The 26,763-nt window shown below is 46.2% G+C and overlaps 1 protein-coding gene across 1 annotated transcript in view; it reads left to right on the top strand.

Annotated features, from left to right (window-relative positions):
* Positions 1-26,763, top strand: part of LOC138584261 (neural-cadherin) — a 119,209-nt gene that overhangs the window by 66,933 nt on the left and 25,513 nt on the right. Inside the window, exons 9-17 of the mRNA XM_069656448.1 lie at positions 682-850; positions 932-1,102; positions 5,103-5,275; positions 8,496-8,663; positions 15,574-15,823; positions 17,749-17,876; positions 17,959-18,145; positions 18,231-18,374; positions 25,670-25,953. Of these exons, the coding sequence (XP_069512549.1) occupies positions 682-850; positions 932-1,102; positions 5,103-5,275; positions 8,496-8,663; positions 15,574-15,823; positions 17,749-17,876; positions 17,959-18,145; positions 18,231-18,374; positions 25,670-25,953 (1,674 nt within the window). The remainder of the gene's footprint in view (positions 1-681; positions 851-931; positions 1,103-5,102; positions 5,276-8,495; positions 8,664-15,573; positions 15,824-17,748; positions 17,877-17,958; positions 18,146-18,230; positions 18,375-25,669; positions 25,954-26,763) is intronic.

Raw genomic sequence — 26,763 nt, 5'->3', positions numbered from 1 at the left:
AAAAGGAGCCAGCTGAGGTGGTTCAGGCGTCTGATCGGGATCCTGTTGGGCGCCAACTGGTAGATGACACCAGGATGGAACGAGAACTTGGTGGAGGGCTTGTACATCTTATGTAGCCTGAGAATGCCTCGGATCCCCCAGAAGGAGGTAGAAAGAGTTGCTGGGCAGAGGGACTTCTGGGATACCGTGCTTAGCATTCTGCCACCACTTCCCATCCATGGAAAAACATGGACGGATTGATGGATGGTTGGAAAAACAAGCCACCAAATAAGACGTTCTCAGCAGTCTTGTTGAAACAGGATTTCTTTGCACACCTTCCTGCAGTGTTCAGCTGAATCAGGTCCCTCTCAGCTCGCGGACTGAAGCAGACTGATGGACGTAAGTTCATCAGAGTCAACATGGACAAAGACACGAGGCACACATGCAGAACAGGTGTCCTGTTGTTGGTGGATTAATGGTGCGTTAAACAGGAAGTCAAATCTACTGATAAAGTGGATCCAAGGGTGGAGTTTTCATGTCCCATTTCTATGACCCCATGCAGAAACAAGAGAGCACACATACATTGTACAATAAATACTGCATCCACTAAGTGTCCTAAATCAGGGGAAACGCTACACAAAAAGGCTTTATGATTTGTCGTCTTCTTTTGGATCTAAATCAATCATCTGTTTGTGCTCTCAGTGTCAGAACTACAGTCTGAACGCGGGGGTCCTGGAGAACCAGCCTCCAGGCACGTTTGTCCTGCGAGTGCAGGCCCACGACGCCGACATGGGGGTCAACGGAGAGGTCAAGTACGGCATCATGCACAGAGACGGCGTGTCATCCGGCTTCGACATCGATCCTGACACCGGTACGTTCCACAGCACGACTTCCTGCATGAGTCTTGTGTGTTAAATAAGTTAAACGTCACCTTGCTTCCCGTGTTCGCCAGGTGTGATCAGCACGACGGTGAGTTTCGACCGGGAGCGTCAGAGGGAGTTCACGCTGTCGGTGACGGCCACAGATCAGGCCGAGGAGCCGCTCATCGGGATCTGTCAGATCACCGTCCTCATCGCCGACCAGAACGACAACGACCCCAAGTTTGAGAACAGCCGCTACCAGTGTGAGTCTCTGAGCAGAACTTCATGACTGCTGCTGTAACTGGTACTTTTGCTGCTACCACTTCAACCATTGCAGCTTCTACTGCTGCTGTACTACTACTTTTTATTACTGCGACCATGGCAACTGCTACTAATGTTCTAGATATTTCTGTTGGTGCTGCTTCTGATTTAGCTTCTTTTACTGCTACAAGTGTTCCTATTGCTGCTCGTTCCTCTCCTGCAACTGCCTCTCTTATAGCTTCTAGTTCTGCTACTTCTTCTGGTGATACTATTTGAACGCTGCTAATGCTGGCGCTGCAGCGTAGCAACTTAGAAATGGTTCAGAAGCAGGTTTCTACCTCTGACGCCTCGGCCTCTCGTCAGTTGGGTTCTTTTCCCTCCTGCGCATCTGAAAGTGTAAAACAAGGCAAGGACACATTCAGGGTTGAAAGGTTTCGTCTCCTCTGGAGCCGCCCACGCTAACATCTGTGCGCTCACACTGTCCTCTTACTGTACAACACTGATGCTGCTGATGCTGCGTGTTTCATGGTAAATCAGAGGTAGGTAAATCATCTATCAGTGTGCATCCTTGTAATCCTGGAAAGCTCTTACGACTGATGAAATGTTTTCTGCCGCCTCCCGCGGGCCCGTGTTTGTTTACGATGTGTGCAAATATGTGTTTTGATAAGCGTTGTGTCAGAAGTTCTCCTCGTCAGATTAGGGAAACGCACAGAGTGGCTCATTAACTATTTAACAGGCAGATTGAAATGTTTCTGGGACATGCATTAATGTACCGCTGGTGTGTGTGTGTGTGTGTGTGTGTGTGTGTGTGTGTGTGTGTGTGTGTGTTGGGGGATTTTCCTACACATACGGGGGCAGTGAGCTGTGAACCACCTCTATTCAGCCGGCTTGTTGTTCATCTTATGTTTTTTATCAACATGCATTAAGATCAATGTTTTTCACGCCCACACAAGGAAATGAGATTTGTTTGACTGTTTCTGAATCACCACTTTTTCCATCCCTAATGCTTCCTTACATCAGTATTTTTAAATCCTATTTTTACATATTTTGGGTCTAAATGACTAATTGGTACAAACAGTGTGTGAATGTCTCCAGTAGATGTGTTCATCCTGCAGCAGTGAAACAGGCTGTAATGGCTGCAACATTATCCTTGATGGGTCAAAGGTCGTCCACTAAAAGTTCTTGTTGTTTCCACTGACAGGCTCAGATTGTTATTCTAAGTGTGTGACAACATGACAGAAAGGATCTCTACAGAGATAGACCTTTTTGTTACAGAGGAAGATGATTGTTTTACGTTACATCGCTCTCTGCAGACACACCAGACTCCATTCATAAAAACAGTAATTTTCCGTTGCAGACACGTTACTTCTGATTTTCATTCTGATGACTTTGTTTGTAATATTGTGTGACTTTTGTTTTTATATGGTTAGTTTAGCTCCAATACAATATTTTTGTGACACAATATAACTCAGAAATTACCAATCAAGGCAGCTGTAGACAACCTGCTCCTGCAGGTTAAATTGCTGTTTTTATGAATGGAGTCTGGTGTGTTTGCAGAGAGTGATGTAACGTCTGTTTGTGGTTAAAACAATCATCTTCCTCTGTAACAAAAAGGTCTATCTCTGTAGGGATCCTTTCTGTAATGCTGTCACACACTTTGGCACACTTTGACCCATCAAGGATTATGTTGCAGCCATCACAGCCTGTTTCGCTGCTGCAGGACGAACACATCTACTGGAACTATTCCAAAACGTTTTGTACTTATTCGTCTTTAGACCCCAAAATATTTAAAAGGCCCAGATTTAAAAATACAGAGTGTACAGAGTGTTTTCTCCACACAGCAACTAAATGTTTGGTGTAAAAAGGTTTGCTGCCCCATCTAAACACCATAACACCATAATTACATCATAACTTCTGGAGATGTTTCCAGACTGAATCTGTGCTCGCAATTTGTTTTTCTAAATTATAAATGAAGATCTGCTTCTTGGACTCGCATCAAAGTTTTTGAAGTGTCATTCTGAGCAGCTCTCACACACATCTGAGTAAATTCATTTCATATCATCACTGTGTATGTGTGTGTGTGTGTGTGTGTGTATGTGTGTGTGTGTGTGTGTGTGTGTGTGCATCACGCTCTCTTATCAGCCACGCATCGTCGAATAACAGCTTTATAATTAACAAGAGCACAATGATGAAGGGCTTATATTTACGTTACAAATACAGCTGATTTATTTTAGCTTTACATTTTAGCACCGTTATATAGAGCTGCATCCAAACAGCAGTAAACCAGGGATGCAGCTCAACCTGAGAGTGTTCTCCTGGGTTGTTTCTCTGTGATACTCATCAGACTCAGCAGGATCTGACGTGATTACTCAGTTGAAATGTATCCTAAGAGACCCGCAGATGCCAAAAGGACATTATTATTGACATAATGCTTGAAATGCAGTATTACAGGGAGACTGGAGCGGCTGATCTCCTCTCGGCTCCTTGTTTTTTGTTGTCTGATCAGCACTGACGCTCATCACAGTCAGCAGGATTGGAGGTTATATTCATAAATTTATAAAAATGCGTCTGTTGACTTTGCAGCATGAGACCCAGAAATGACAAAATGAGGTGACACACTGCTGACACGACACAACGCTGCGCTCCCATTATTATAATATCTGCTTACCATCACAGAACATGCTGTAACATTGTGCTCAGTCAGATTTCATGGAAGGCAGTGAGCTGCTTTCGACACAAGCCTCAGTCAGATCCGGGTTTCTTTTGGAGCTCCTGCAGGTGGATCATGGATGTGGATCAGGTCACTGTCGGACACATGTTGCTTTAAATATGACTCCAAATAGCAATTATAAAAACTAAAAAACTAAATGACAAATTACAAACACTTACAAGCACCCAGAAATGTTACTATCATGTTAAAGTTAGCAAAGCTGATAGCATTAGCAGCCGTAGCAAACGCACCAAACTAGGATCACTAGTAGCAACAGTTCTTGTATCAGAGGAAGTAAATAAAGTCACTACTCTCGCAGAATGTAGCAGAAGAAGTAATAAAAATACATCCGGGAACTTTGCCCAAAAGTTGTGGCCCCGCCCCCTTTTGGGTGAAAGCAGTCCCTCTGATATAAATGGTGGTAAACAGGAATCCTGCGACCTTTGACAATTTAATAACTTGAGATAAGAATCTACAGTTTTAACCTCATTAAGTGCCCAAATCCAACAGACAAACAGCTGCATTGTGACTGTTCTGATCAACGATAGGCGTCGTCACATTAAAATAATGAAGGTTATAAGGAGACATGAGCGTCCTCTCATCTTCATAAATGATGAACGTCCCTATCTTGTGAGCGGAGGAGTCATACACCACTGTGTTATTAAACTGTGTTACCTGTTCAAAAGTATTTATCTGTCGTAATGTGTCGTGTAGTAATGTAGGCTGCAGTGTAATGGTTAATATAGCTGTACTGACGGGATAAAGGTGGTAATATTATGGAGGATTTCTTTATATAAGCTCAGTGTAACAATCGTTTTGTATCCTAATAATGTTTTTACATGTAGTTTTGGTAAGAGGCTTTGGTGAAGTGCTCACTGATAGACATAAAAATCACCAGAATCTTGTTTGTGAGCGTGTGAAGAATCCGGTGACAGAGCCGCCTGCAGCTCCTGCAGCTCCTGCAGCTGTGAACACAACGAGCGCCGGTTTAGGCACCAGTAGGAAACACAGCGTACCACAGAGCAGCCTGAGGCCACAGAGCTCTTCTGTACCCTCCTCTGTGCAAGTAAAAAAATCTGAAATGTTTTTATTTTCACTGTTTGACACACAAAACTCGATGCAGAAGTTAAAGGCACGGTGCTGCAAGTGATTTCGTTTTTCTTGTTTTCATCCAAAAGGGGGCGTGGTCAATCTGGCAAACCAGCAGTGAAAGAACCAGAGTTACCTGCAGCAGCAGCACTTCAAGTAGCATCTGATCCCCTTTCTTACTCTTTACATCTCCTCCGTCTCAGACTTCCTGCGTGAGGACACTCCGGTTGGAACTAGTTTCCTGCGGGCGGCGGCACACGATGACGACCAGGGGAGCAACGCGGCTATCGCTTATTCTCTGTCCAATCAGAAGCCGGCGTACCTGCACATCAACCCCAGTACAGGCTGGATTTACGTCAACCACCCCATCTCACAGGTCAGTACCCAAATCCACTGCAAGGTTACTATACGTGTGAGGAGAGTTGTTGACATGATACATCTAGTGGTCCTTTTCACAGTGAAAACACCGACTCGTATGGTCCTCACACACACACACACACACACACGTGTAACATATTCGTGCCTGTTCGGTTCCTCTGCCGGCCCCTTGATAGAAATCTCTGCATATGTAGGTACATGCAGGCAGAGCTGTGCTGCTTCACAGCAGCCAACATGTTTGGTATGCATCCTCTGAGAGAACATGTGACTGTTTGTATGAATGTTGTTGTTTTCCTGTGTCTCTGCTCCGCGGTGCCTGTGCTCTGTTTGTCTGATTATGTGTACATGTGTAGCTGTGTTCCTGTTGTTCAGCCTCTCTCCCCGATGTGTTGCTCCTGCTGTGACTCGACTGCATGTTTACGAGACGGAGACGTTTCATGGCTGCAAGAAATGTTAATGTTGCTTCCAGACAAATTCAGACAAAGATCCGTTTAATTACATGTTTCCAGACTGCAGGAACTCTCTCAGAGTCTGAAGAACAGTTGGAGAACGCGGCCCCTTTAACTTGTGCTTGAAAAGTATGAACTGTAAATTATTTTAGTTGGTAGAAAGACAATAAGTGGGTCTCTTCGCTCCTAGTTTAGTGTAGGTACTCCACCAGCACTTTAGTGTGAGACAATGTGAAGACAATACAAGAGAAACACAACGTGTACAAAACACGAAGCTTTAACACAATAAAAATAACACAATAATACTGTCGGTGATTTGTCCTGCACATCAGCCAATAGCAGAGCGGAGAAGAAGAAGAAGAAGAAGAAGAAGAAGAAGTCGTGTAAGCGGAGGTAGAAGTTCTCCATGAAACATTCATGTGGCGTTGATCCCTGCTGCAGGTTGATGGAGCAGAAGAACGGGCGGCCTGAGCTGCGTTGTGGTGTTTTACATTTAGTTCATCAAATATGATTGTTAGCTTTAAATATTCATTTGTGTGATTTGATTGGAGTCGTCACAGCTGCTGTTTGTACCCATTTTTCCTCTCTGTGAGTTTTACTGGAGGAAAAGAAGCTGGTCAGTCTGAGCTCTGCAAAATGCGATCCGCGCTCGCTGACTTTTATGACCGCGCCTTCTCTGCTGCTCATTCACAGTCCTGTAAAATGATGCCGAGGTCGTTCTGCCTCATCCCTCCCGAGTCTTTCCGGCCCTTCAGTCTCTGCAGCTGATTCTGCTGATTCAGTTGTTTCAGGCTCGAAACACAGAAATGAAGACATTTGCAGTTTAATTTCTTGAAATTCCCAGATCACATCCAAAAGGAAATTTGCAGAACCATTTTAATTGGTGCAGAAACACATAAAAGAAACCTTATCCAATATATACAATCAGCTGGAAAATGTGCCCTTTTTTAATTTTCTGTTCAGTAAAGAGCAAAAACATCGTGTTTCACCCTGCAGGACGTGCTGCGGCCGTGCTTTCGCTTCGGGAAGCTTTGTATTTGTCTAAGTGTAGCGACTGGAGAACACAGGGGAAAGGGACTCACATGCACGACTCAGTCTTTCATCAGGCACAGGTTCGGTTCACAGGTAGGCAGTCCGACCAGGCAGACAAGACAGGCGAGGAACAGGCAACAAGGCAAAAGCAGGATAGGTGCACGAGGATCAGGTACACACAAGGGAATAATGCTGGAACGTTTGACACGGAGGAAACAAAGACGAACTGGAAACGAGACTGGAAACTGGAAACAATCGAGGACGGGTCGGGTAATCACAGAGGCGGGAAACACAAGGACAGGATCTGAACCGAGAGGAGGGAGAGTCCTTTCAACAGACACCAACAAACCAAAACACAAACAGAAGCTGTTCATCTCTCACTCAGGCGACCTCTCTTTGTGTCCCATGTGAAAGCAACAGTCTACACTGATGATTTAAACAAAACCAGGATCTTTTTTAAACCGAACCAAGAAGCTCTGCTGCTTAAACCAAACCAGACCTCAGCATCAATGTTTGCCTCTTATTTGTATGTCTCACACCTATGTACATTATTTGGTCCTCATAATTGTTAATAGATTTCAGCACAATGCAGCTGTACATATTTACAGTTTGATGTGTGATGTTTTGGTTAAAGTCATTAGAAGATCTGGAGCCGGTTCAGCTCAGCGGTTGAATCAGCGGCGATGTGCGGAGGCTGTGGTCGTCACGTGCCCACTCTCTCTTCCCCTGTTTCCGACGCCGTCCACTGCTCTCTCTCTCTCTCTGAATAAAGATATATAATCTTTAAAAAACAAACTAGTCATTAGACAATATGCAGGAAGTCTCGTCGCGGTTGCAGCCGTGCAGCAGTAAAGTTAAAACGAGCAAAAATCAAAGAGCATCTTCATTAATCAGTGATCACAAACAAACACAGATCATCTCTGTGTGAAGGTAAAGTCAGGCTGAGCTCTCTTTGAGCTTCAGTCTGTGGGTGACGGTAAAGATCAGCTTCATCTTAGCTTACTGTTTTACTAGTTTATCCAAAAGAGACGAGACGAGCTGACGAGAGCATCGACCACACAGCACCGTGTGGAGCAGGAGCTGAAACACCTCTCCTGTTCACTAATACATAACTGTAAATAATGATGCTGTTTCTCATTTGTAATACCCAGACACTGTCCATGCAGTCAGGACGTGGTGTTTCTGGTGGCTGCAGCTCTTCTGTTGTTTGTCGTTGCATCAAACAGACTTTTGTCTAAATATGTGTCTAAATATTTCACGGCTCTTCGTGTGATCTCACAAAGTCAAACAGAAAACTCACAGTGAAGTGAATCTGTCACACGAGCGTCTGTCATAAATGATGCCGACTGTTCTTCTGTCTCCTCTCTCTGCCGCTGATCTTTTAAACGACACTTCAGTCAATTATTCAACAAAGGCACGTTTACCCTCCCTCTCCTTGATCCTGTTTTTATCAACAAACAAAAGAGCAACTGTTTCTTTCAGGTGGCTTTGATGGGCACTGATTGTGGAACTCCTCAGCTGTGAATCAGTGAAGTTTTCTTTCTGTGTCTAGATTTGTTCCCTGACTTTTGTAAGCTGAATGACTGGACGAATATATTCTCTCCTGATTGACGAGTCGTGACCTTTAAAATGATCCAGCTCCTGTAGAGAGCTAATAAAGGAAGCAGCTCTGATTAAGTTCTCACCAGGAGACGTTTCCTCACTTTGTTTAATGACCTTTGTGTCGTCTCCCTGCAGACGTCCAGGATCAACCAGCAGATCGTGGCGTCAGACGGAGGGAACCGCAGCAGCTCCGTGGAGCTCACCGTCATCATCACAAACGTCCACAACCAGCCGCCGCACTGGGAGAAGCCCGAGTACTGGGTCACCGTGCCGGAAAACACCGTCCGAGACGCCAAGATAGTGGTGAGCAACGAGGCGCTGCTGAGCTTTCAGCACGCAGATATAACACTTTCATTAGCAGCAACATCATTCGGGGTCAAACTGTCACATACGTATAAATAGTTTTTAATGTCTCCAGTAGATGTGTTCAGCCTGCAGCAGTGAAACAGGCTGTAATGGCTGCAACATAATCCTTGATGGATCAAAGTGCAGGATGAACACATCTACTGGAACAGTTCAAACAATATTACTCATTAAGACCCCAGTGTATGTTTACATACGTAGCTCCAGCTTGGAAACCAGCTGATGGTATTACTGCATGCTGCACACAGTACGACCGGTGAAGTTACCGGTGGGTGTGTTTGGTTGCCTGGTTTGGTTCGGTGTCTAAAATTCTGCAGGATGCCTCCAAACATGCTGATGAAGTAAGTGAAGCTCAAACGGCTCCTCTGACTGCTGGAACTCGCTTTAACATCTAGAAGTGGAAAAGTGTGACATGATGGAGAGACGAGGAAAACATGGAAAAGAGGAATATTTAAACACGTTTCTCCTCCTGCAGAAGTCAAAGAGCTCTCTTCTTCCTGCTGTGCAAAGCACCCTGAGGAGGACTGAAATACTCCTTCTTCTTCTCCTCCTCCTCCTCCTTCTTCTTGTTCTTCTTCTTCCTCCCTCTCCCCCCTCAGTCCTCCATCTATCTTCTTCTTCTCTTCCCCTCTCTCGTTGTCAGCACGTTTAGCCGAACGCTTCCAAACATTTTCTGCCGAGCAAACAACAAACTCGCCTTGAGTCTGTCTTACCTGACTCAGTCCATCAACACACACACACACACACACACACACACACACACACACACACACACACACACACACAGATTTTTTCTCTTTTGATCCCTCCATCCTAATTTGCGCTCTTTTCCTAAGCTGCTGGTTTAGAAGGTGGAGGAGTTCTTAGCCTCCAGCTGCTCGATTTCATGGAGGTTAGTCAGTTTTTAAATAGTTGGAGGCTCTGTGTTTGTGTGTGTGTGTGTGTGTGTGTGTGTGTGTGTGTGTGTGTGTGTGTGTGTGTGTGTGTGTGTGTGTGTGTGTGTGTAATCCTGTGTTAGCCTGTGTGTGCCTGAGTGTGTACCTGCGCTGTATTTAAACTTTCCTCCTCCTCCTTTTCGACCCCACACCATCGCTGTAAAGATGATGATGAAGATGATGATTGGAGGTTGTCCCACCCACAGCTCCATCTGTCAGAGATGATTGACAGGAGATGGAGAGATAATTACACCTGCCGCCGGAGCGTCACAAAGGACTCTCGTCACCTCAGAAAAACAGACGCTTGATTACTGTGTTTATCCTGACAGACTGGATGATGGAGGGAGCAGGGGGAGGGAGAGAAGGGAGTAAATGTAGGAGAAGAAGAAGAGGTAAAAGGTGGAGAAAGAAAAGAGTTTCTCTTTACCAACATTTGCGTCACCAGTAAGAGACATGGCTGATGATGGATGAAGAATCATCAGCCAGTTCAGGCGACTCGAGCTGCACTGATTCACTCTTGACATGCGTCACTCACCACAACAACTCAGCTTCGATCGGCTGTAAGGCTCCGTCCTTTCATTCATTATTTCCTGACGATGTTCCCCGCGGGTGACACAGATCCTCGGCTGAGTTTATATGTCAAAGGAAACTTTTGGAACGTAACATTACACATGTAAAGCCACAGAACGAAGCTGAGCAGTTACAGTAGCACATGCTCGTCTGTTGGTTTTTACTGTAATAACTTTTATATTTTCATCACAGCTTCTGACGGAAGCACGCAGCCAGTGACCGCTCCTTTCTGTGCAGAAGAAGCGTCACATGACGCGTAAAACGACCCTGTTTCTGTGAGCGCACAGAGCGTGAAGCAGGAAGCCTGCAGAGAAAGTTCACAACCACCTTCGTGACACATGTTGACTTCAACTGGGGCTTCAGGCTTTATTGAGCCGGCTCCCTTAAACAAAGCCTGGGTATGTTAAACTTGCTCCGTGGCACACACCCCCGATATGTGTGGATTCATGTTGGTTTTTTTTATTTGCCTGATGAAGGTCTAGAACCGAAACGTTAAATATCCTTTCTGCAAGTGAGACATTGTGCGGGAGCTTACACTTTTGTGTTTAAGCTGCCGCTTTGGGACATCCTCACATCCTCACCTGTATGGCTGAGTCGGATTCAGGGGGATCTGCAGACGCCCTTCAACCAAGTCATCGGACGTTCTGGGAGCGACGGAAAACTTCCGTTGTAGCCAGCAGTTAGAGATAAAGGACTTCCAGACGAGACTTCCTTTTCCGTGCGCTGCATTGTTTACAGTCCGACTAAAAACTGTAGAAGTGAGGATGGAGTTGAGAGACGACGTCTAAGAGCAGATTGTTAGCTGCATTTATAGAGATGAATAAAAAGCTAAATGGTTGTCAGGTGACCGCCCGTGGGAGGCGGGACGGTGAAACCGAAGCCTGCTGAAACACTGTGGATTTCTTTGACTACAAACAGAAACAAGAACGCTGAGATTATAAAAGTTTACTCAAGCTCTCCATCCGTCCGTCCGTCTTTCTTTGTTTCACTTCAGAGCTTGAACAATAATAGTGATTACGTGATTACAAGTGCTCCTTCAGCAGAGTTCTTCCTCTCCTCCGCTGTGTTAATGGCACTGAGGAGGAGCTGTTGTTGTAATTTTAGCAGCGTTAATAAGGTTTGTTAATTACATAGTTCACGAGGTGGAGGGAGGCAGACGCTGCAGAGGGGGGCGGGGGATGGGCTGCTGGGTTTCATGATATAATAGTCTCATAATCAGCTGACTTCCTCCTGTTTGCTTCCTCTTCCTGTTGATGTTTTCTGCTGATGACAGTCTCTGACTGTTTGATGAGACGGAAAGTTAAAAAAACGCAGAAATAAGTTGGAGGTGCTCCTGCAGACACGGTAACAAGCAGCCGATGCAAAGCGTGTGATCAGATGCATCGACAGCAGCATTAGATTAAAGATGATTCTGTACTTTCTAATATTTGGACCGCTGACACTTTGTTTATGTGGCATCGAGACTTTAACTTCTTGGCCTGTAAATTGTCTCTTCTAAAGACAAACGGTATCAGAATAATTGAATTAAATACAAAACTACTGCTCTTGATTTTTACCTTAATGAACCCCCTTTACTCGACTGCAAACTGTAAGACTATGGAGCTGACAGCAGGGTCTGCTGGAGCTGCTGAATCACCCTCACACACACCAGCTCCACCAGCTGAGAACGATCTGCTGCGATATCTCCACAGGCGTTAATCTGTGTGGGAGAAGATGGCAAACACTGATCAGCTTAGCTTCAGCACACTGCACTGATGTCTAATGAGATGATCTCTCATTAGTGCTGATTCTGTTCGCTCTGCTGCCTCCGCCTGCTGCCGGGCAGAGCCGCAGTCCGCTTCCTGGAGAGGACCGGCGTGTCCTGACACGACTTCTCACCTCCAAACTGCTGCTGTTTAGAATAATCATCACCCTTTGAATTAAATGAATTCAACTTTATGAACTATAAAGGTAGCATTGGAAATGGTTGAAATAATTCAGGGCATATTATTTCAAAAATATTTTGCCATTGTACTTTGAACTTTGCCCGAGTGGGTCATCTCCAAAGCTTTGTTTTGTGGAGACTTCGGCATCCAGTTCTTCAGAAAGGTAGCAAGCTGCTGCAGGTCACCAGAGGTGAACGGGGTCATCGACCTGAAGGAGTCCCTCAGGCTTGTTGGCACCAAACTCTCTTCAGATATCTGCTAATTAATGCACAATCTGCAGGTTTTGCACAACATTCAGCTGTTATAGATGTTCTGGTTTCAGTCAGTATTCCTTCAAAGACCAGGGAGCGCTGACTGATCACACTTGACCGGGCTTCGGTTGCATGCAGGGAAACATTCAGCATGCACCCGTTCACACACACATCCATACACTGGTTTAGTGCCATACAAGGCAACCGTTCAACTCATCATGATGTTGCCTTCAGTTCAGTTCAGCATCTTACCCAACGATAAGTCCACATGTTGACAGGAGGGGCTGGGGATCAAACTGCCTTCCAACTGGAGGGCGACCCACACACACCTCTGAGTCGCAGCCGCCCATCGAGATCTGTGTAAACAGATATCTGCATATAAGTGATCCTTTCATCTCCATTCTTGTGAGTCCTTCAATTGCAGTATTAACGATGACAAGAACACAGGAAAGGTTTGGCCAGGATATCCCTCACTCATTTTCCAGATATGCACAAGCTTCATTGGAAGCCCAGAGTGATCTGCCATTTTCCCCAAAGGTTTGTTCATGGTCAGGTGATAGCTGATGGGTTTCTGAGATCTGATAAGAACAGGAGTTCTGGGAAGCGATTGAGAAGGCGCAAACAGTCGGGTGACTCAAACCAACCAAGATGTCCTCTGTGGAGGAGGCAGAGTTTGAAGACTCTAGAGAAGCCTCAGGCACATGCCTGGGGCACAAGGTCTCGGAGGTGGGTCATTTTAAGGGTATCACACTGCTCAGATTCCCTGTGAAAGTTTATTCTGTGGTGTTGGAGATGACGAGTTGGAGGAATGTGGATTCCATCATGGTGGCTCAGTGGTTAGCACTGCTGTGTCACAGCTGGACGGTCCTGATTTCCCGGCCTTGTTGATCTTGAATGTTCTCCCGTGTTTGCTCCGGCTGCTGCTTCAGATTAGTTGTCCTACAGGGCATTGATCAACTGGCTCCAAACTCCCCTTATATTTAGGAGGGGTTAAATCTAGATTCCAGTGGAGTGGTTGTTAGCGCTCTCGCCTCGCAGCAGGAACGTTCCTGGTTTCAATCTTCTGGACGTAGTGGGCCTCTCTGTGTGGAGTCTGCATGTTCTGGGTACTCCAGCTTCCTCCCACAGTCCAAAGACATGCTCGTTAGGTTCACTCTAAAATGGACTCTAAAGGTTGTCTGTCTCTGTGATAGACTAGTGACCTGTCAGGGGGGTAACCTGCCTCTGTGGCCCCCCCTCCACCCATTAACAGGATAGGCAGTATAGATAAAGGACAGATGGATGGGTCAATGCAGATTAGGGTTATTGGCCAGTTTTCACAGTGTGCTTACCCAGTCTAGACGGGTGTCATGAACTGAGTGTCCCCTCAGCAGTCTACTGGAGTGCTGGTGCCGCTGCCACAAGCAAACCAGTTCTAATACAACTGGCATGAGAACTGTGACGATATCTCCAGTGTCCTTAAGGCTTTCCCTGGCGTGTCCAACGAGTAGAAGACCCCAGGGTTGATCCAGAATACTCTGCAGAGACTGTGTGAAGCCCGGAGGCGCTGGAGGATGGTGCTAAAGAGAAGGACGCCTGCTTTAGCCTGCCGCCGCTGCGACCTGACCCTGGATAAGCAGCCAAAAGTTGATGGACTTTGAACTTTGCTGTTTTTGTTTGCCTCTGTGTTTATGTGTGTGTGTTGTCTACCTTACATGCTGAGCGGCTACTAGAGACATGAGAGCGAGGGGCGTTCGAGCTGCTCCGGTCACTGGGAGAGAGAGTGCTGAGAGGGTTTCGGTGTTTGAAGAGGCCGACAGCGTTTCTCACTCAGTGTTCCTGCGTGCCTCTGTGAGGAGACATGTTACCTCTGGTGGAAACAACGTTTGGAGGCGCTGGGAGGTGAAGATGTTCTCTTTTAATGGAGCTAGGCTAACAGCTTCCTCCTGCTTCAGGTTTGTGTGATAGGCTAAGCTAGGCCTGGACAAGAGGCTGTAAAACTAATCTATTCTGTAAGTGTGAGTGCGCTGAAGTGTCTTTATCTGCAGGAACAGACGGACATGATATTTAGTGTTATAAGCTTCTTATGACAAAATATCCTGCGCTTTTAATTTGAAAATCTGTTCTGTGGCTCTGATGTTGCAGGAATCTGTAAAATGTGTGTGTTCAGGGATGTATGGTACCAACTGTCCTCCATCTGTGTGTGTGTGTGTGTGTGTGTGTGTGTGTGTGTGCTTGTACTTGTGGGTGTGTAGAACAGTACAGGTCATACCCTTACTCTCTGTTCAGTAAATTGAGGTGGCTTCACTCAGCCGTGGAAAACACAATCCTTCCCTGTCGAGGCCGGGAGTGTGTGTTCAGGAAGGACAAGAGCCTTAAAAGCTCCAACACACACTCTCTCACACACACACACACACACACACACACACACACACACACACTCAGGTCAGCTCAAACTGCAGCCAATAGAATAATATGATCTTAAAACCTCTGCTGCTGGCTGATGCAGCGATCAGGACAACACACACACATCCACTGATCCAAACACATGTTTGTTTATCAGATTCACACAAAGAACGTAAACAAAGCAGAACGTGAAACCTTTAAAGGCTGCAGAAAGTTCTCCGTCCCTGCTTCATGTCCGTAGAAGGACTGATCTGCAGCCCTGACCGTTGAAACGATGCATTCTTCGTAGAGCAGTTGTGTATCCTACGCTGTCATATTTCAATGAGTGTTTTGGTTTATGGATCGGGGAGCCGTTGGAGCCGTTGGAGCCGTTATGATGATGAACGGTTTGCTGCCGACAGCAAACAGCTGTGTCGTAAAATTATGTCATCACAACCAGGACAGAGTCTTCTTCTTCTTTGGCTGCATTCTTGGCGGGATCGTAACGGCACGGGGGAGTTATTGTTATGGCTTCGTCTGCTGCAGTGGCTGCACAGAGCTGCACTTCATCTCTCTGTACTTCGTGTTCAATCTGAGTTTATAGTCTGCAAAAACAGTGATTCAAATCACAGACAGATTCTCACAACTTTAAAAAAGATCAACTCGTTTATAAAGACAGAGAATGGGCACGTTTTTCAGGCAGAAGGAGGGATGGGAGTACGGAAATTTGCATCACTTTTAAATTCCTGCAAGATGAAAAAAGTTGCTCTTCATGACCTGGTGTCTCCCCCGTCTCTCCCATCAGACAATCAAGGCCACGTCCCCGCTCGGTGACCCCCGCGTGACCTACAACCTGGAGGAGGGTCAGGTGCCGGAGACCAACATGCCCGTGCGGTTCTACATCAAGCCGAACCGGGCGGACAGCTCGGCGTCCATCCTGGTGGCCGAGAACCTGGACTACGAGACGACGCGCTTCTTCACGCTCAGAGTTCGAGTCCAGAACGTGGCCGCTGTGCCGCTCGCGTCGTTCACCACCGTCTACGTCAACGTGACAGGTGAGACGGGGGAGAGAGTGTGTCTGTATGTTTGTGCTATCTTTACTATAATGATGTTTCCAAAGCAGGAACTTTCTCTCCTCTTCCTCCCACCTTTCTTCTCTTCTCTCTTCTCCTCTCTTCTTTCCTCTACTCCTTTCTCTTCTCTAATCTGCTGTCTCATCCCTCCTCTCCTTTCTTCTCTACTTCTCTGCTCTCCTCTCTTATCCTTTCTCTGCTCCTACTTTCCTTGTATTTCTGCTACTCTTCTGTCCTCCTTTTTCCCTCTCCTTCTGTTATGCCATCTCCTCTTTCTCTTCTTTTCTTTCTCCTTCTTTCCTCCTCTAGATTTTTGCTCTTCTCCTCTGTTGTCCCTCCTATCTCCTTTCCTTGTCTTACATCCTTTCCTTCCTTCTCCTCTCTTCTTCTTTCCTTTCCTACTTTCTCCTGCTCTCTCCCCTCCAGTTGTGTCTCCTCACTTATCCCTCCTTTCTTTCGCTCTCCTCTTTACTCTTTCCTCCTCTCTCCCGTCTCCTCCTTTCCTTTCTCGTCATGATTTTCCTCTCTTTCTCCTCTTCTCGACTCTCTCCCTCCTCCCTCATCATATCCTTTCCATTCTCTTTCTATTCCTTGTCCTCCTTTCTCCTCTCCTTTAGACTCCTTCATATCCTCCTGCTCTCTCTCTCTCTCTCTCCTTCATTTTCTCCTCCCTCACCTCCATCTCTCTATTATATTCTTTTCTCCTCATTTCCCCTCACTCCTCTTGCCCTTCTCTCTTTTCCTTTTCATCCTTTTTCTCCTCCTCCTCTCCTACTTTCTCCTCCCCTTCCTTATCTCTCTCTCTCTCTTCTTTCCTCCTTTTTTCTCTCCATACTTCTCTCTTCTCTTTCCTCCTCTCCTGCTTTCTCCTCCATTACCTCCTTTTCTTTCCTCCTCTAGCCTTTTCTCTTCTCCTCTGTTGTCCCTCCTCTCTCCTTTCCTCATCTCTCAGTGTTTCCTTCCTTCTCCTCTTCTTTCCTTTCCTACTTTCTTCTCCTTTCTCTACCCCAGTTGTCTCTCCTCACTTGTCCATCCTTTCCTTCCCTCTCCTTTCCTCTCTCCTCTCCTTCTCACATCTCTCCCCTCTTCATACCTCCTCTCCTCTCTACTCTTTCCTCTTCTTCCTGCTTCTCTCCTTTTTCATCCTTTTTCTCTCTCTCCTTCCTCCTCTTTTCTCCTCCTACACTTCTAATTTCAAACCAGCCCTACAAATTCTTTCTTTGGCTTTTCTTAAATTAGCAGCTCGTTTGAAACAGTCCTCTCTCAGCTCTGACCAGCCGAGGAAAAACAGCGATTCAGGAGCGACTGCAGCTCCGTAATGAGCGACGCTGCTGGAGCAATAATGAAGTGTAGTCCGTTTCCCTGCTCGTCCCCGGCAGTTAAAGAAGACAGAAAGCAAACAGCAGCGACTGTTGCTGTGACTCATTTCCCAATCAGCGCCTGTGGGCGGGTGGAGGGAAGGAGCGAGGAGGAAACACTTCCTGACTTTGATTGGCTTTGAACAAACCCACATCGGACGCTGTAATTGGCTTAGCGGAGCTTGAAAGTGAGCTGACAAGCTGCTTTGTGGACTCTTCACGGTGTTTGGAGGATAATTCCTCACTAATAACTCAGTTTTCATTAGCGAGGGGAGACACAGTCCGACTCCACGTTCTGATGGACGTCTGAAACCACAGAGCGGCTGCCTCTCTCTCTCTCTGTGTTTCTCTGTCGCTGATCTTTCTTTTTAAAGCCGATTTACTCGTGTAAATGTTACAAACTTTTTTCTGTCTTCCTTTGCTTCTCGTTCTTTGCCTTTCCTTTTCTCTGTCAGTTTTTAATCCATTTTAATCAGCTTTCATAGAAATGTTTTCTCCTGCCAAAAACTAAACAACAAAACACGGCTCCTGCTCTTTCTTGACTTTCAGACGTGAACGACAATGTTCCTTTCTTCCTGTCGTCCACCTACGAGGCCACGGTTCCTGAAGGAGCGGAGATCGGCACGTCGGTGGCTCAGGTGTCGGCCACTGACCTGGACTCGGGTCTGCACGGGAGGGTGAGGAACGCCTGCACATCATGTGTTCATTTCTTTAGCTTCTTTCTTCTTCTTCTGCTTTAGCTTCTTTCTTCTTCTTCAGATTCACTACGTGATCCTGAAGGATGAGAGCGGGGACTCTCAGTTCTTCAGCATCGACTCGCGCAGCGGCGTCATCGTCACTCGAGCCTCCTTCGATCGTGAGCAGAAAGCGTCCTACCTGATCGAGGTCCAGTCTCAGGACGGCTCTGAGTCGGCCAGGCAGGGACAGCAGGGACAACCCAACACCGGTAACACACACACTCACACACTCGGACAAACAACACATCTGGGATGGATCACACCCTGCTAACACTGTCTCGGCTCTTCTCTCAGACACGGCCTACGTCAGGATCTTCATCACCGACGTGAACGACAACGCCCCGGCGTTCCCCCAGCCGGTGTACGAGGTGAGCGTGGAGGAGGACAAGGAGGTGGGCTTCGTCCTCATCACCGTCACCGCCAACGACGAGGACGAGGGTGAGTGACGTCCAACAACTTTACTGTCAGGCCGCCCACCTTTACTTCCTTCTCTACTCCTCTCCTCTCTCCTACCCACCTCTCCTCTCCTCCCTTACTTTCCTCCTCTATCCTTTGCTCGTCTCCTCTGTCCCTTCTCTCCTCTACTCATCTCCTATCCTTTCATCACTCTTCTCTCACCTCCTCTCTCATCCTTCCTTTCCTACTTTCTCCTCCTCTCTCTACACCAGTAGTCTCTATACTTATCCATCCTTTCCTCCTCTCTCCTCTCGCCTCCCCTCTTATACCTCCTCCCTCTCTCTCCTCTCTGCTTTCCTCTCCTTTCCTCTCCTCTCCTCTCCTCCTTCCTCTCGTCTCCTCTCTTATACCTCCTCCCTCTCTCTCCTCCCTCCTCCCTCCTCTCCTCTCTCCTCTCTCGTCTCTCTCCCCTCTCCTCTCCTCTCCTCTACTCCTTCCTCTCGTCTCCTCTTCTCTTTTCTCCTCTCCTCTCCTCTCCTCCTTCCTCTCATCTGCTCTCTTATACCTCTTCCCACTCTCTTCCTCCCACCTCCCTCCTCCCTCCTCCCTCTTCTCCTCTCTCCTCTCCTCTCTCCTCTGCTCCTTCCTCTCGTCTCCTCTGCTCTGGCTGTCAGCTCGTTAGCGAGCGCTGCTGCTCCCTTGAGGTCGACAGTTTTGATGTTTGTCTCTTTGTTTGTGTTTGTCCCTCGCTCCTCTTCCTCCTCCGCTCTAAACCAATAAGCAGCAGGAGGCACAAAAAATCTGAAAACAACAACAGAACAAACGTCTCGCCCCCCCTCTCCCCCTCTCTCCCCCTCTCTCCCCCTCTCCCCCTCTCTTTGTCTCTCTCTCCCTCTCTTTCTGTCTTTCTTTCTGTCTTAATGACGGCTGCTGGCGTCGCCTCAGAGCCTCGGGGGTTTTCTTTACTCGGAGCCTGAGTGAAGGAAGGAGAGTGACGTCTGATTATTAACGTTCTTTTTTAAATCTTAAACCTTTATTTCTGCACATTCACGCACACGTTCACACCCGGCTTCATATTCCACATTCCCTCAGGAGAATCCCAAATTTCCCGTCGCTCCGCTCGCGTGGTCTCCAAACTTTAGAGTCGAGCCGTTTACTGTACTCGCTTAGAATAGAAACAGGGAGCGGGCCGAACGTACGGAAGGATTCGCTAACAAGATGTGAGACTTAAAAATAGTCGAATCAGTCGGCGTCGGAGAACTCTGAGTTTAGGTTTCGTTTCACTGAGGAGTAAAAGATGTTTGACTCAGAAGGTAAAGTTGTTCAATATCACTCATGACTCATAGATAGAGTCAGTCTACAGTTACTGTCCATCCATCCATCCATCCTTTATCTATACCGCTTGTCCTGTTCAGGGTCGCGGGGGGGCTGGAGCCTATCCCAGCTGTCAATGGGGCGAGAGGCGGGGTTACACCTGGACACACTCACACCTACGGGTGATTTAGAGTCACCAATGAACCTAACGTAACATTATGACTCGTATCCTCGCTGTAATATTTGTTTCTCACACATTATATTGTCGTTGCAATAATAAGGAAGGTTATTACATATCGCAGGTTATTCTCATATCATGCAGGCCTGCTGTGGAGCCTGCTGAGAGGTGCAGAAATGTCCCCTGAGATCTGTCTGTCGCTGTGTAGTGAGATCAACCTCCTATATCTTGCACCCAAAATGCTGCCGAAACTTTCGCTTACAATTCCCAAAAAACCTCCATAATTGTTGCAGAAAAAGAGGCAAAAAAAGGGTCAAAGAAAACCTCAAAAATATACGACTTAAAACACAGAGATGTCATATTACACACATCTGTCGTGGCACATCTGCACGAGATGATCAAAGACAAGCTCCAATATCACCAGGTAATGCTTGTCCTGTATTAATAGAGCTTCAGTCCTGCTTTTGTTTTAGCAATCTGAGGCTGAAGATGGAGATTAACTAAATACCAGGTCACCAAACTCCTCACCAGACTCCTTTGGTTTAAAAATCTGCTTTGCTTTACATTTTTCATTGTGTTACTGGTTAAATCTGTTTATTTTAATCTTTTTTGTTGCCTAATGTGCAGCTGTTGTTGTTGGAAGTGTCTACATTTAGTGTTTATTCCCCTCAGACTGATCCCTGCGAGCTTCGGGAAGACGCTGAACACGGGATTAAGAAATGCTTCGATAGCAAACTGCTGCTGATTCCCTCCCAAACGTAGACGCAGTTTGTGTCTCGCCAGGGAGTCCCTGTGGTAATTAACAAACATCCCCGACCCAGAACCACAGCAGGGGTCCAGAGAAAGACACGGAGAACGTGTGATTTTAACTCAAAGCCCCCAAACCGTCCTAACAGGCAGGTAGAGTGTTACTGAGATTAACTCAAAGATGAGACCTGATCCCTGCTGAGTCAGCACAGAACATGGTGGTTAAACCTTTAATGAAACATGTCCTACTGGTCCAATCAAATAAAGCTGTTTTTAAACCTGGGCCCTGTTTTCAAATTTTTAGGGTCTAAATTACTGAAAGTTTTGGAATTGCTCCAGTATATTTCTTGGTTTATAATACAAAGTCAGTCTGTGTAGCCGGTCCACTCAAAGTTAATTATTTTGTTATCAGGTCGGGATTTAATCTTAAAGCTCTGCAGCAGAGCGTCGTCCTGTTCACTCCTAAAGTCACTGGAACAGTCAAAGCAGATTCTACAGCAACACAAAAAGTTCTGTTCGTAAATTAACAAACAAAAAGGTACAATTAATAAACATGTATCAGTAATTTAATTATTTTTTAAACCTGGACCCAATTTTTCCATTTTATTGGGGTCGAAATGACTTTGGATTTCCTCTTGTAGATTTCTGCAGCGTGCAGCAGTGAAACAGGCTGTAATGGCTGTAACATAGTCCTTGATGGGTCAAAGGTCGTCCACTAAAAGTTCTTGTTGTTTCCACTGACAGGCTCAGATTGTTCTTCTAAGTGTGTGACAACATGACAGAAAGGATCCCTACAGAGATAGACCTTTTTGTTACAGAGGAAGATGATTGTTTTAACCACACACAGACGTTACATCGCTCTCTGCAAACACACCAGACTCCATTCGTAAATACACTGATTTTACCTTGTACAACGCGGTAGTTGCTGTTCTACCGCTGCCTCGATTAATTTCTTTGTTTCTTATTGTGTGACTTTTTTTGTGTTTGAAATGGTTCATGTGAATCCAACATAATATTTGTGTAACACAAATAAACTCACTAATCAAGGCAGCGTTAGACCAGCAACTCCTGTGTTCTTAATGTTAAATCACTGTTTTTGTGAATGGAGTCTGGTGTGTGTGCAGAGAGCGATGTAACGTCTGTTTGTGGATAAAACAATCATCTGCCTCTGTAACAAAAAGGTCTATCTCTGTAGGGATCCTTTCTATCATGTTGTCACACACTTAGAATAACAATCTGAGCCTGTCAGTGGAAACAACAAGAACTTTCAGTGGACGACCTTTGATTGGATTCATTGTTGTGTGTTGGTCTGAGGTTAACTGAAGGTGACAGAATCGAACTCCTGTATGAGTTAAAGCTACAATCAGAGGTTTGATGAGCTGTAAAGTCGACTGAAGGTTTTATCTTCCAGCTGTGTGTGTGCGTGTGTGTGTGTGTGTGTGAAGCTGACAGGTGTTGAAGCACCGCTGACCCTCTGTCCCGATATAAACTGAAGGTCAGACAAACACAGTGACAACACACACACACACACACGCACACACACAAAGACACATCACTGCATGTATTTCAGCTTGATTTGGAGTTGGAGCAGTCAAAGGTAGGGTGGGGTGTGTGTGAGGGGTGGGTTTAGGTTACACCCCCACACTCACACACACATGTCTTAAAGCTGATTAGGCGCAGCAGCTTTTGTCGCCCGCCGTGTTTTCTGGATCCGTTTGTTCCTCCGAGTGGAAAATTTGCCGAACTAAGTGCGTCTGGTAATGAGATCAAGAGGCTCTTTTTTAATTCCGCTGAGTTTGGTGTTTCAGTTTAGTGTCGCCGCAGGGTTTAGTAAACACACACACACACACACACACACACACACACACCTAATGCTGCAGTGGAGTTGAGTGATAATGAGGGTGAGCAAGTGTGTGTGTGATAGTAATTATCAGCTTTAATGTTACTGTGCAGACACAGGCTGATGATGGTAAGTGTTGTTGGTTTATAATACAAAGTCAGTCTGTGTAGCCGGTCCACTCAAAGTTAATTATTTTGTTATCAGGTCGGGATTTAATCTTAAAGCTCTGCAGCAGAGCGTCGTCCTGTTCACTCCTAAAGTCACTGGAACAGTCAAAGCAGATTCTACAGCAACACAAAAAGTTCTGTTTGTAAAGTAACAAACAAAAAGGTACAATTAATAAACATGTATCAGTAATTTAACTTCAGTGCACTGCGAGGTAAAGTGACTGTTTTTGTCAATGGAGTCTGGTGGCTTTGAAGAGAGCGATGTAACGTCTGTTTCTGGTATCAAAAGAGGACATTCAGAGTAAAAGAGAGTAAGTGAGAGAGAGAAGTAACATGTTTAAAATGATCAGTTAAACTCAGTATTGGTTGGCACGTTTCTATAATAAAGCTTAGATAGCTGCAGCAAAAACGCCTAAATCTTCCTTCTGCTTTCACCTGCTTTGTTTTTTACTGTAGAGGTTTAATCCATAAAGGTTAAACATAACTAATTATAAGGGTCAAATGATCCCGAAATGCTTTGCCGAAACCCCACCACACTTCATGTTTCTTGTCGCTTGCACGAATCGCGCCCTGCTTTAATGACATCACCACGCAGGGCTTCTGGGTACTGCGGTCTGAATTTCAAACAGCTGCAGTATCTCCTACAGCCATCTGAGGCCACAACATGAGATGTTTTCTAATGCGGTTTTTAAATCGAAATGAAAACTTCCTCCAGTGATGAGCCGAGTCCTTCAGAGTGTCGACCTGTAAGTCAGAGCTCAGGGACGACTTTCCCCTCCGGTCCACCTCGCGAGGAGCACAGATCTGACCTTAATCTCAATTTTGGGCCTCCTGCTAGGCTTCGAATTAAATCAGCACTATCCCCCGGTGTGTGTGCGCGCCTGTGTGTGTGTGTGTGTGTTAAGAGGGCAACACCATATGGCCAGACTGATCATTAGGGAGGCTGCTCGAGGCAAGAAACCGCTGGAACTACTCCCCTTACACACATTTACACACACACTCACATTCACACACACACTCAGACGCTCGCCGAGTGTCACCACGGATCGTGTTCAGAGGATGTGACGGACCGGTGCACTTAAGCTTCTCCCTGCACACACACATAAACACACACACACAGCGCCTCTGCGGTGTGGTAATGAAGGTCCTGCATGTCTCCACAGATGGTGTTTGTCTCCTAAAGTCTCCTTGGTGGCGGTAAACAGAGAGCAGGCCGGACCCAGACGGACCTGCCTCTGGCCTGCATCTGTGTGTCTGTGTGTGTGTGTGTGTGTGTGTGTGTGTGTGTTTACTATGTCCGTCAGTGTGTCTGCATCTCTGAAATTCATCAAGGGGAGAAGCTAGGAGAGGAAAAGAAAAGAGTAAGCGAAGAGACAAGGTCAGAGGGAAGAAGAGTTTAGGGAGAGAAGGAAAGGAAGATGGTAGAGGAAGCGAGGAAATTAGGGGAAAGGAAGCAAGGAGAAGAGGAAGGAGGGACAGTCCGGACAGGAGGACAAGAGGTATAAATGATAAGGTGAGTCAGGGAAGATGTAAGAAGGAGAGTAAAGGAAAAAAGGGGATGAATGAAGAGAAGATAGTAGAGACAGAAGCAAGAAAAAAACGTAATTAAAGTCGATCACAATAAAATCTGTTTCTGTTTGGGCTTCATCCCGCTGCAGTAAGCCAGAGTGCAGCCTCTGTGTAACTTACTGTTTACAGTGAGACTGAGACTCAGCACAGACAGATGAACGGGCGCTCCTCCGGGGGATGGGACGAACCGAGAGATGACAGCGTTTATTTAGCAGACACATCTGGAGGGAGAATTTACCTCACTTTGATCTGAACACACGGTCGCTTCTCGAGCTGCTGACTGGACTGTAAACAATGCAGCGCACGGAGATGGAAGTCCTCCCATCGTCGGCAGAGACAGCCGATGGGTTCTGAGATTGACCAATCACAAGCGTTTTGACTGTGCCGACCTTTCAAGGGATTTTTTAATCTCCTCTGTCGGTGTGAAAACATGCGTGCACGGATGGTGATGAGACAGAAGTAAAATATATGTGTGGAATAGCCTCTGTTAGCAATGCAGCTAAGCTAACAACTGACTGTTAGGAAGCTCGTTATTTTGCTTCTCTCCTATTTAGTTGAATAATATGGTGTGAAATTGTGCACAAAATGCCCAGGGTAGGTAAACAGAGCAGCTGCAAGAACATAGGCAGAATCTCTGGAGCTAGAGCTAGCCAAGCAAGCTAGCAAGTTAGCCGTCAGCTCTCCAGCTGCAGGAGTTCACCGACTAGCCTTGGAATAGTCGCCAGATATATTTTGGAGGAGAGGAATGAATCAAAGAAAGGAAGCAGGAACAGACGGAATTTGGGTAAATCAGTGTTTCAACATCCCAAAGCGTGTGAGAGAGAGGAGGTGTGGAGGAGAGCGAGCAGCTAATGAGCCCCGCTGTGAGAGAGGCGCCTGCTTTCCAACCAAATATATTTCATCTGCTGCTGCTGCTGTCCACTCGGGGTCATCCCTGTGTGTGTGTGTGTGTGTGTGTGTGTGTGTGTGTGTGTGTGTGTCCACTGCCAATCAAACCCCTGTTTGTCTCCATGGTAATCTCCTCCAATATCATTCGAAAAAGTTTCTTTTTCTTTTCACAATAAGAGCGTGACTGACACCAAATGATGGACCGCTCAGCCTTAGGACGTAATCGTGTTATTGCTATTCAGTTTTTATTCAAGTTGTGTTTATTAGGATCACTGTTGGTGTTTTGGATCATGTCGGCATGTCCGCAGCATCATCTGTTTGTGTCTCAACTCATCAGAATCTATTTTCTAAAACACTAGTTATAACAAAACCTCAAAAAAGACTGAGAGAAGCCTTTTGGATGCAACAGATGACGTGTGCAGATTGCTGAATTAGGCTCCCTGTCCAGAAGCTCTTTGACTGAAGTCTAAAATAAGTAAATGTTTAAAATCAAAGTTGGGATTCATTTAGTCCGTCAATTAATTATTCAGTTGATATCTTCAGCCTCCAAATGCCAACATCAGGCTGATCACTCTAGAAATATTTTAAAAACTGCAACAAAATCTGACCTCTGACCTCTACTTCCTCCCTCCAGGCGCCAACGCCAAGCTGCGCTACCAGATCACATCGGGAAACACCATGGGCACCTTCGACGTGGAGCCCGAGGTGGGCACCATCTTCGTGGCTCAGCCTTTGGACTACGAGATGGAGCAGCGCTACGAGCTCCGGCTGGTCGCGTCCGACGGGAAGTGGGAGAACGAGACGCTGGTGGTGGTGCAGGTGGTGAACCGCAACGACGAGGCGCCCGTCTTCAGCCAGACCGAGTACCACGCCGCCGTGACCGAGGAGCTCACCCAGCTTCCTGTTTTAATGCTAGAGGTCAGTTGTTGTTATCTGTGGGCCTTATTTTTCACGTTTTGGGGTAATAGACCAACAAATCAAAGATCAAAGGTCGTCCACTAAAACTTCTTGTTGTTTCCACTGACAGGCTCAGGTTGTTATTCTAAGTGTGTGACAACATGACAGAAAGGATCCCTACAGAGATAGACCTTTGTGTTACAGAGGAAGATGATTGTTTTAACCACACACAGACGTTACATCGCTCTCTGCAAACACACCAGACTCCACTGATAAAAACACTGATTTTAGCTCACAGAACACAGGAGTCTCCCGTTGCCTCATTAGCTTCCTTTTTTGTTATTGGACGTTAGTTATCCTTTCAGTGCATCCATCCATCCATCCATCCATCCATCCATCCATCGATTGGGCAGGCCACCAGTCATTCACACGACTTTTACATTTACGCCTACGGGCGATTAAAATGGACCAATGAAGCTAACTTACAGGTGTTTTGAAGGCTATTTTAAATAGAGAAACGAAAGCAGGTATGCGGGAAACATGCGCTGTTTAAAGTTGCATTAAACACCGTGTTCTCGTTCTGTTGATGTAGTTAGCCGGATTGAAAACACCACTTCAAACCACCACTGAATATCCAGATGCACCACTGATTATATAGAGCCAGACTAGGCTGAACTTCTTTGTGATGCAGGCCTCAGCAACAAATCCATATCACCAAATGCATTCTGGGATTGACTCCAGCCCGTCGATGACCCTGCAGAGCACAAGCGGACACAGAAAACGAATGAATGGATGTGTTGATAGAGGTTCAAATAGGAGCAGTCATCAGAC

This window comes from Semicossyphus pulcher, unplaced genomic scaffold (assembly GCF_022749685.1).
Source record: "Semicossyphus pulcher isolate SPU_LCO1_2020_fin unplaced genomic scaffold, fSemPul1.0.p SCAF_9, whole genome shotgun sequence".
Taxonomy (NCBI): domain Eukaryota; kingdom Metazoa; phylum Chordata; class Actinopteri; order Labriformes; family Labridae; genus Semicossyphus; species Semicossyphus pulcher.
The sequence above is the reverse complement of the archived record's forward strand: the minus strand, read 5'-3'. Positions and strand labels throughout refer to the sequence as shown.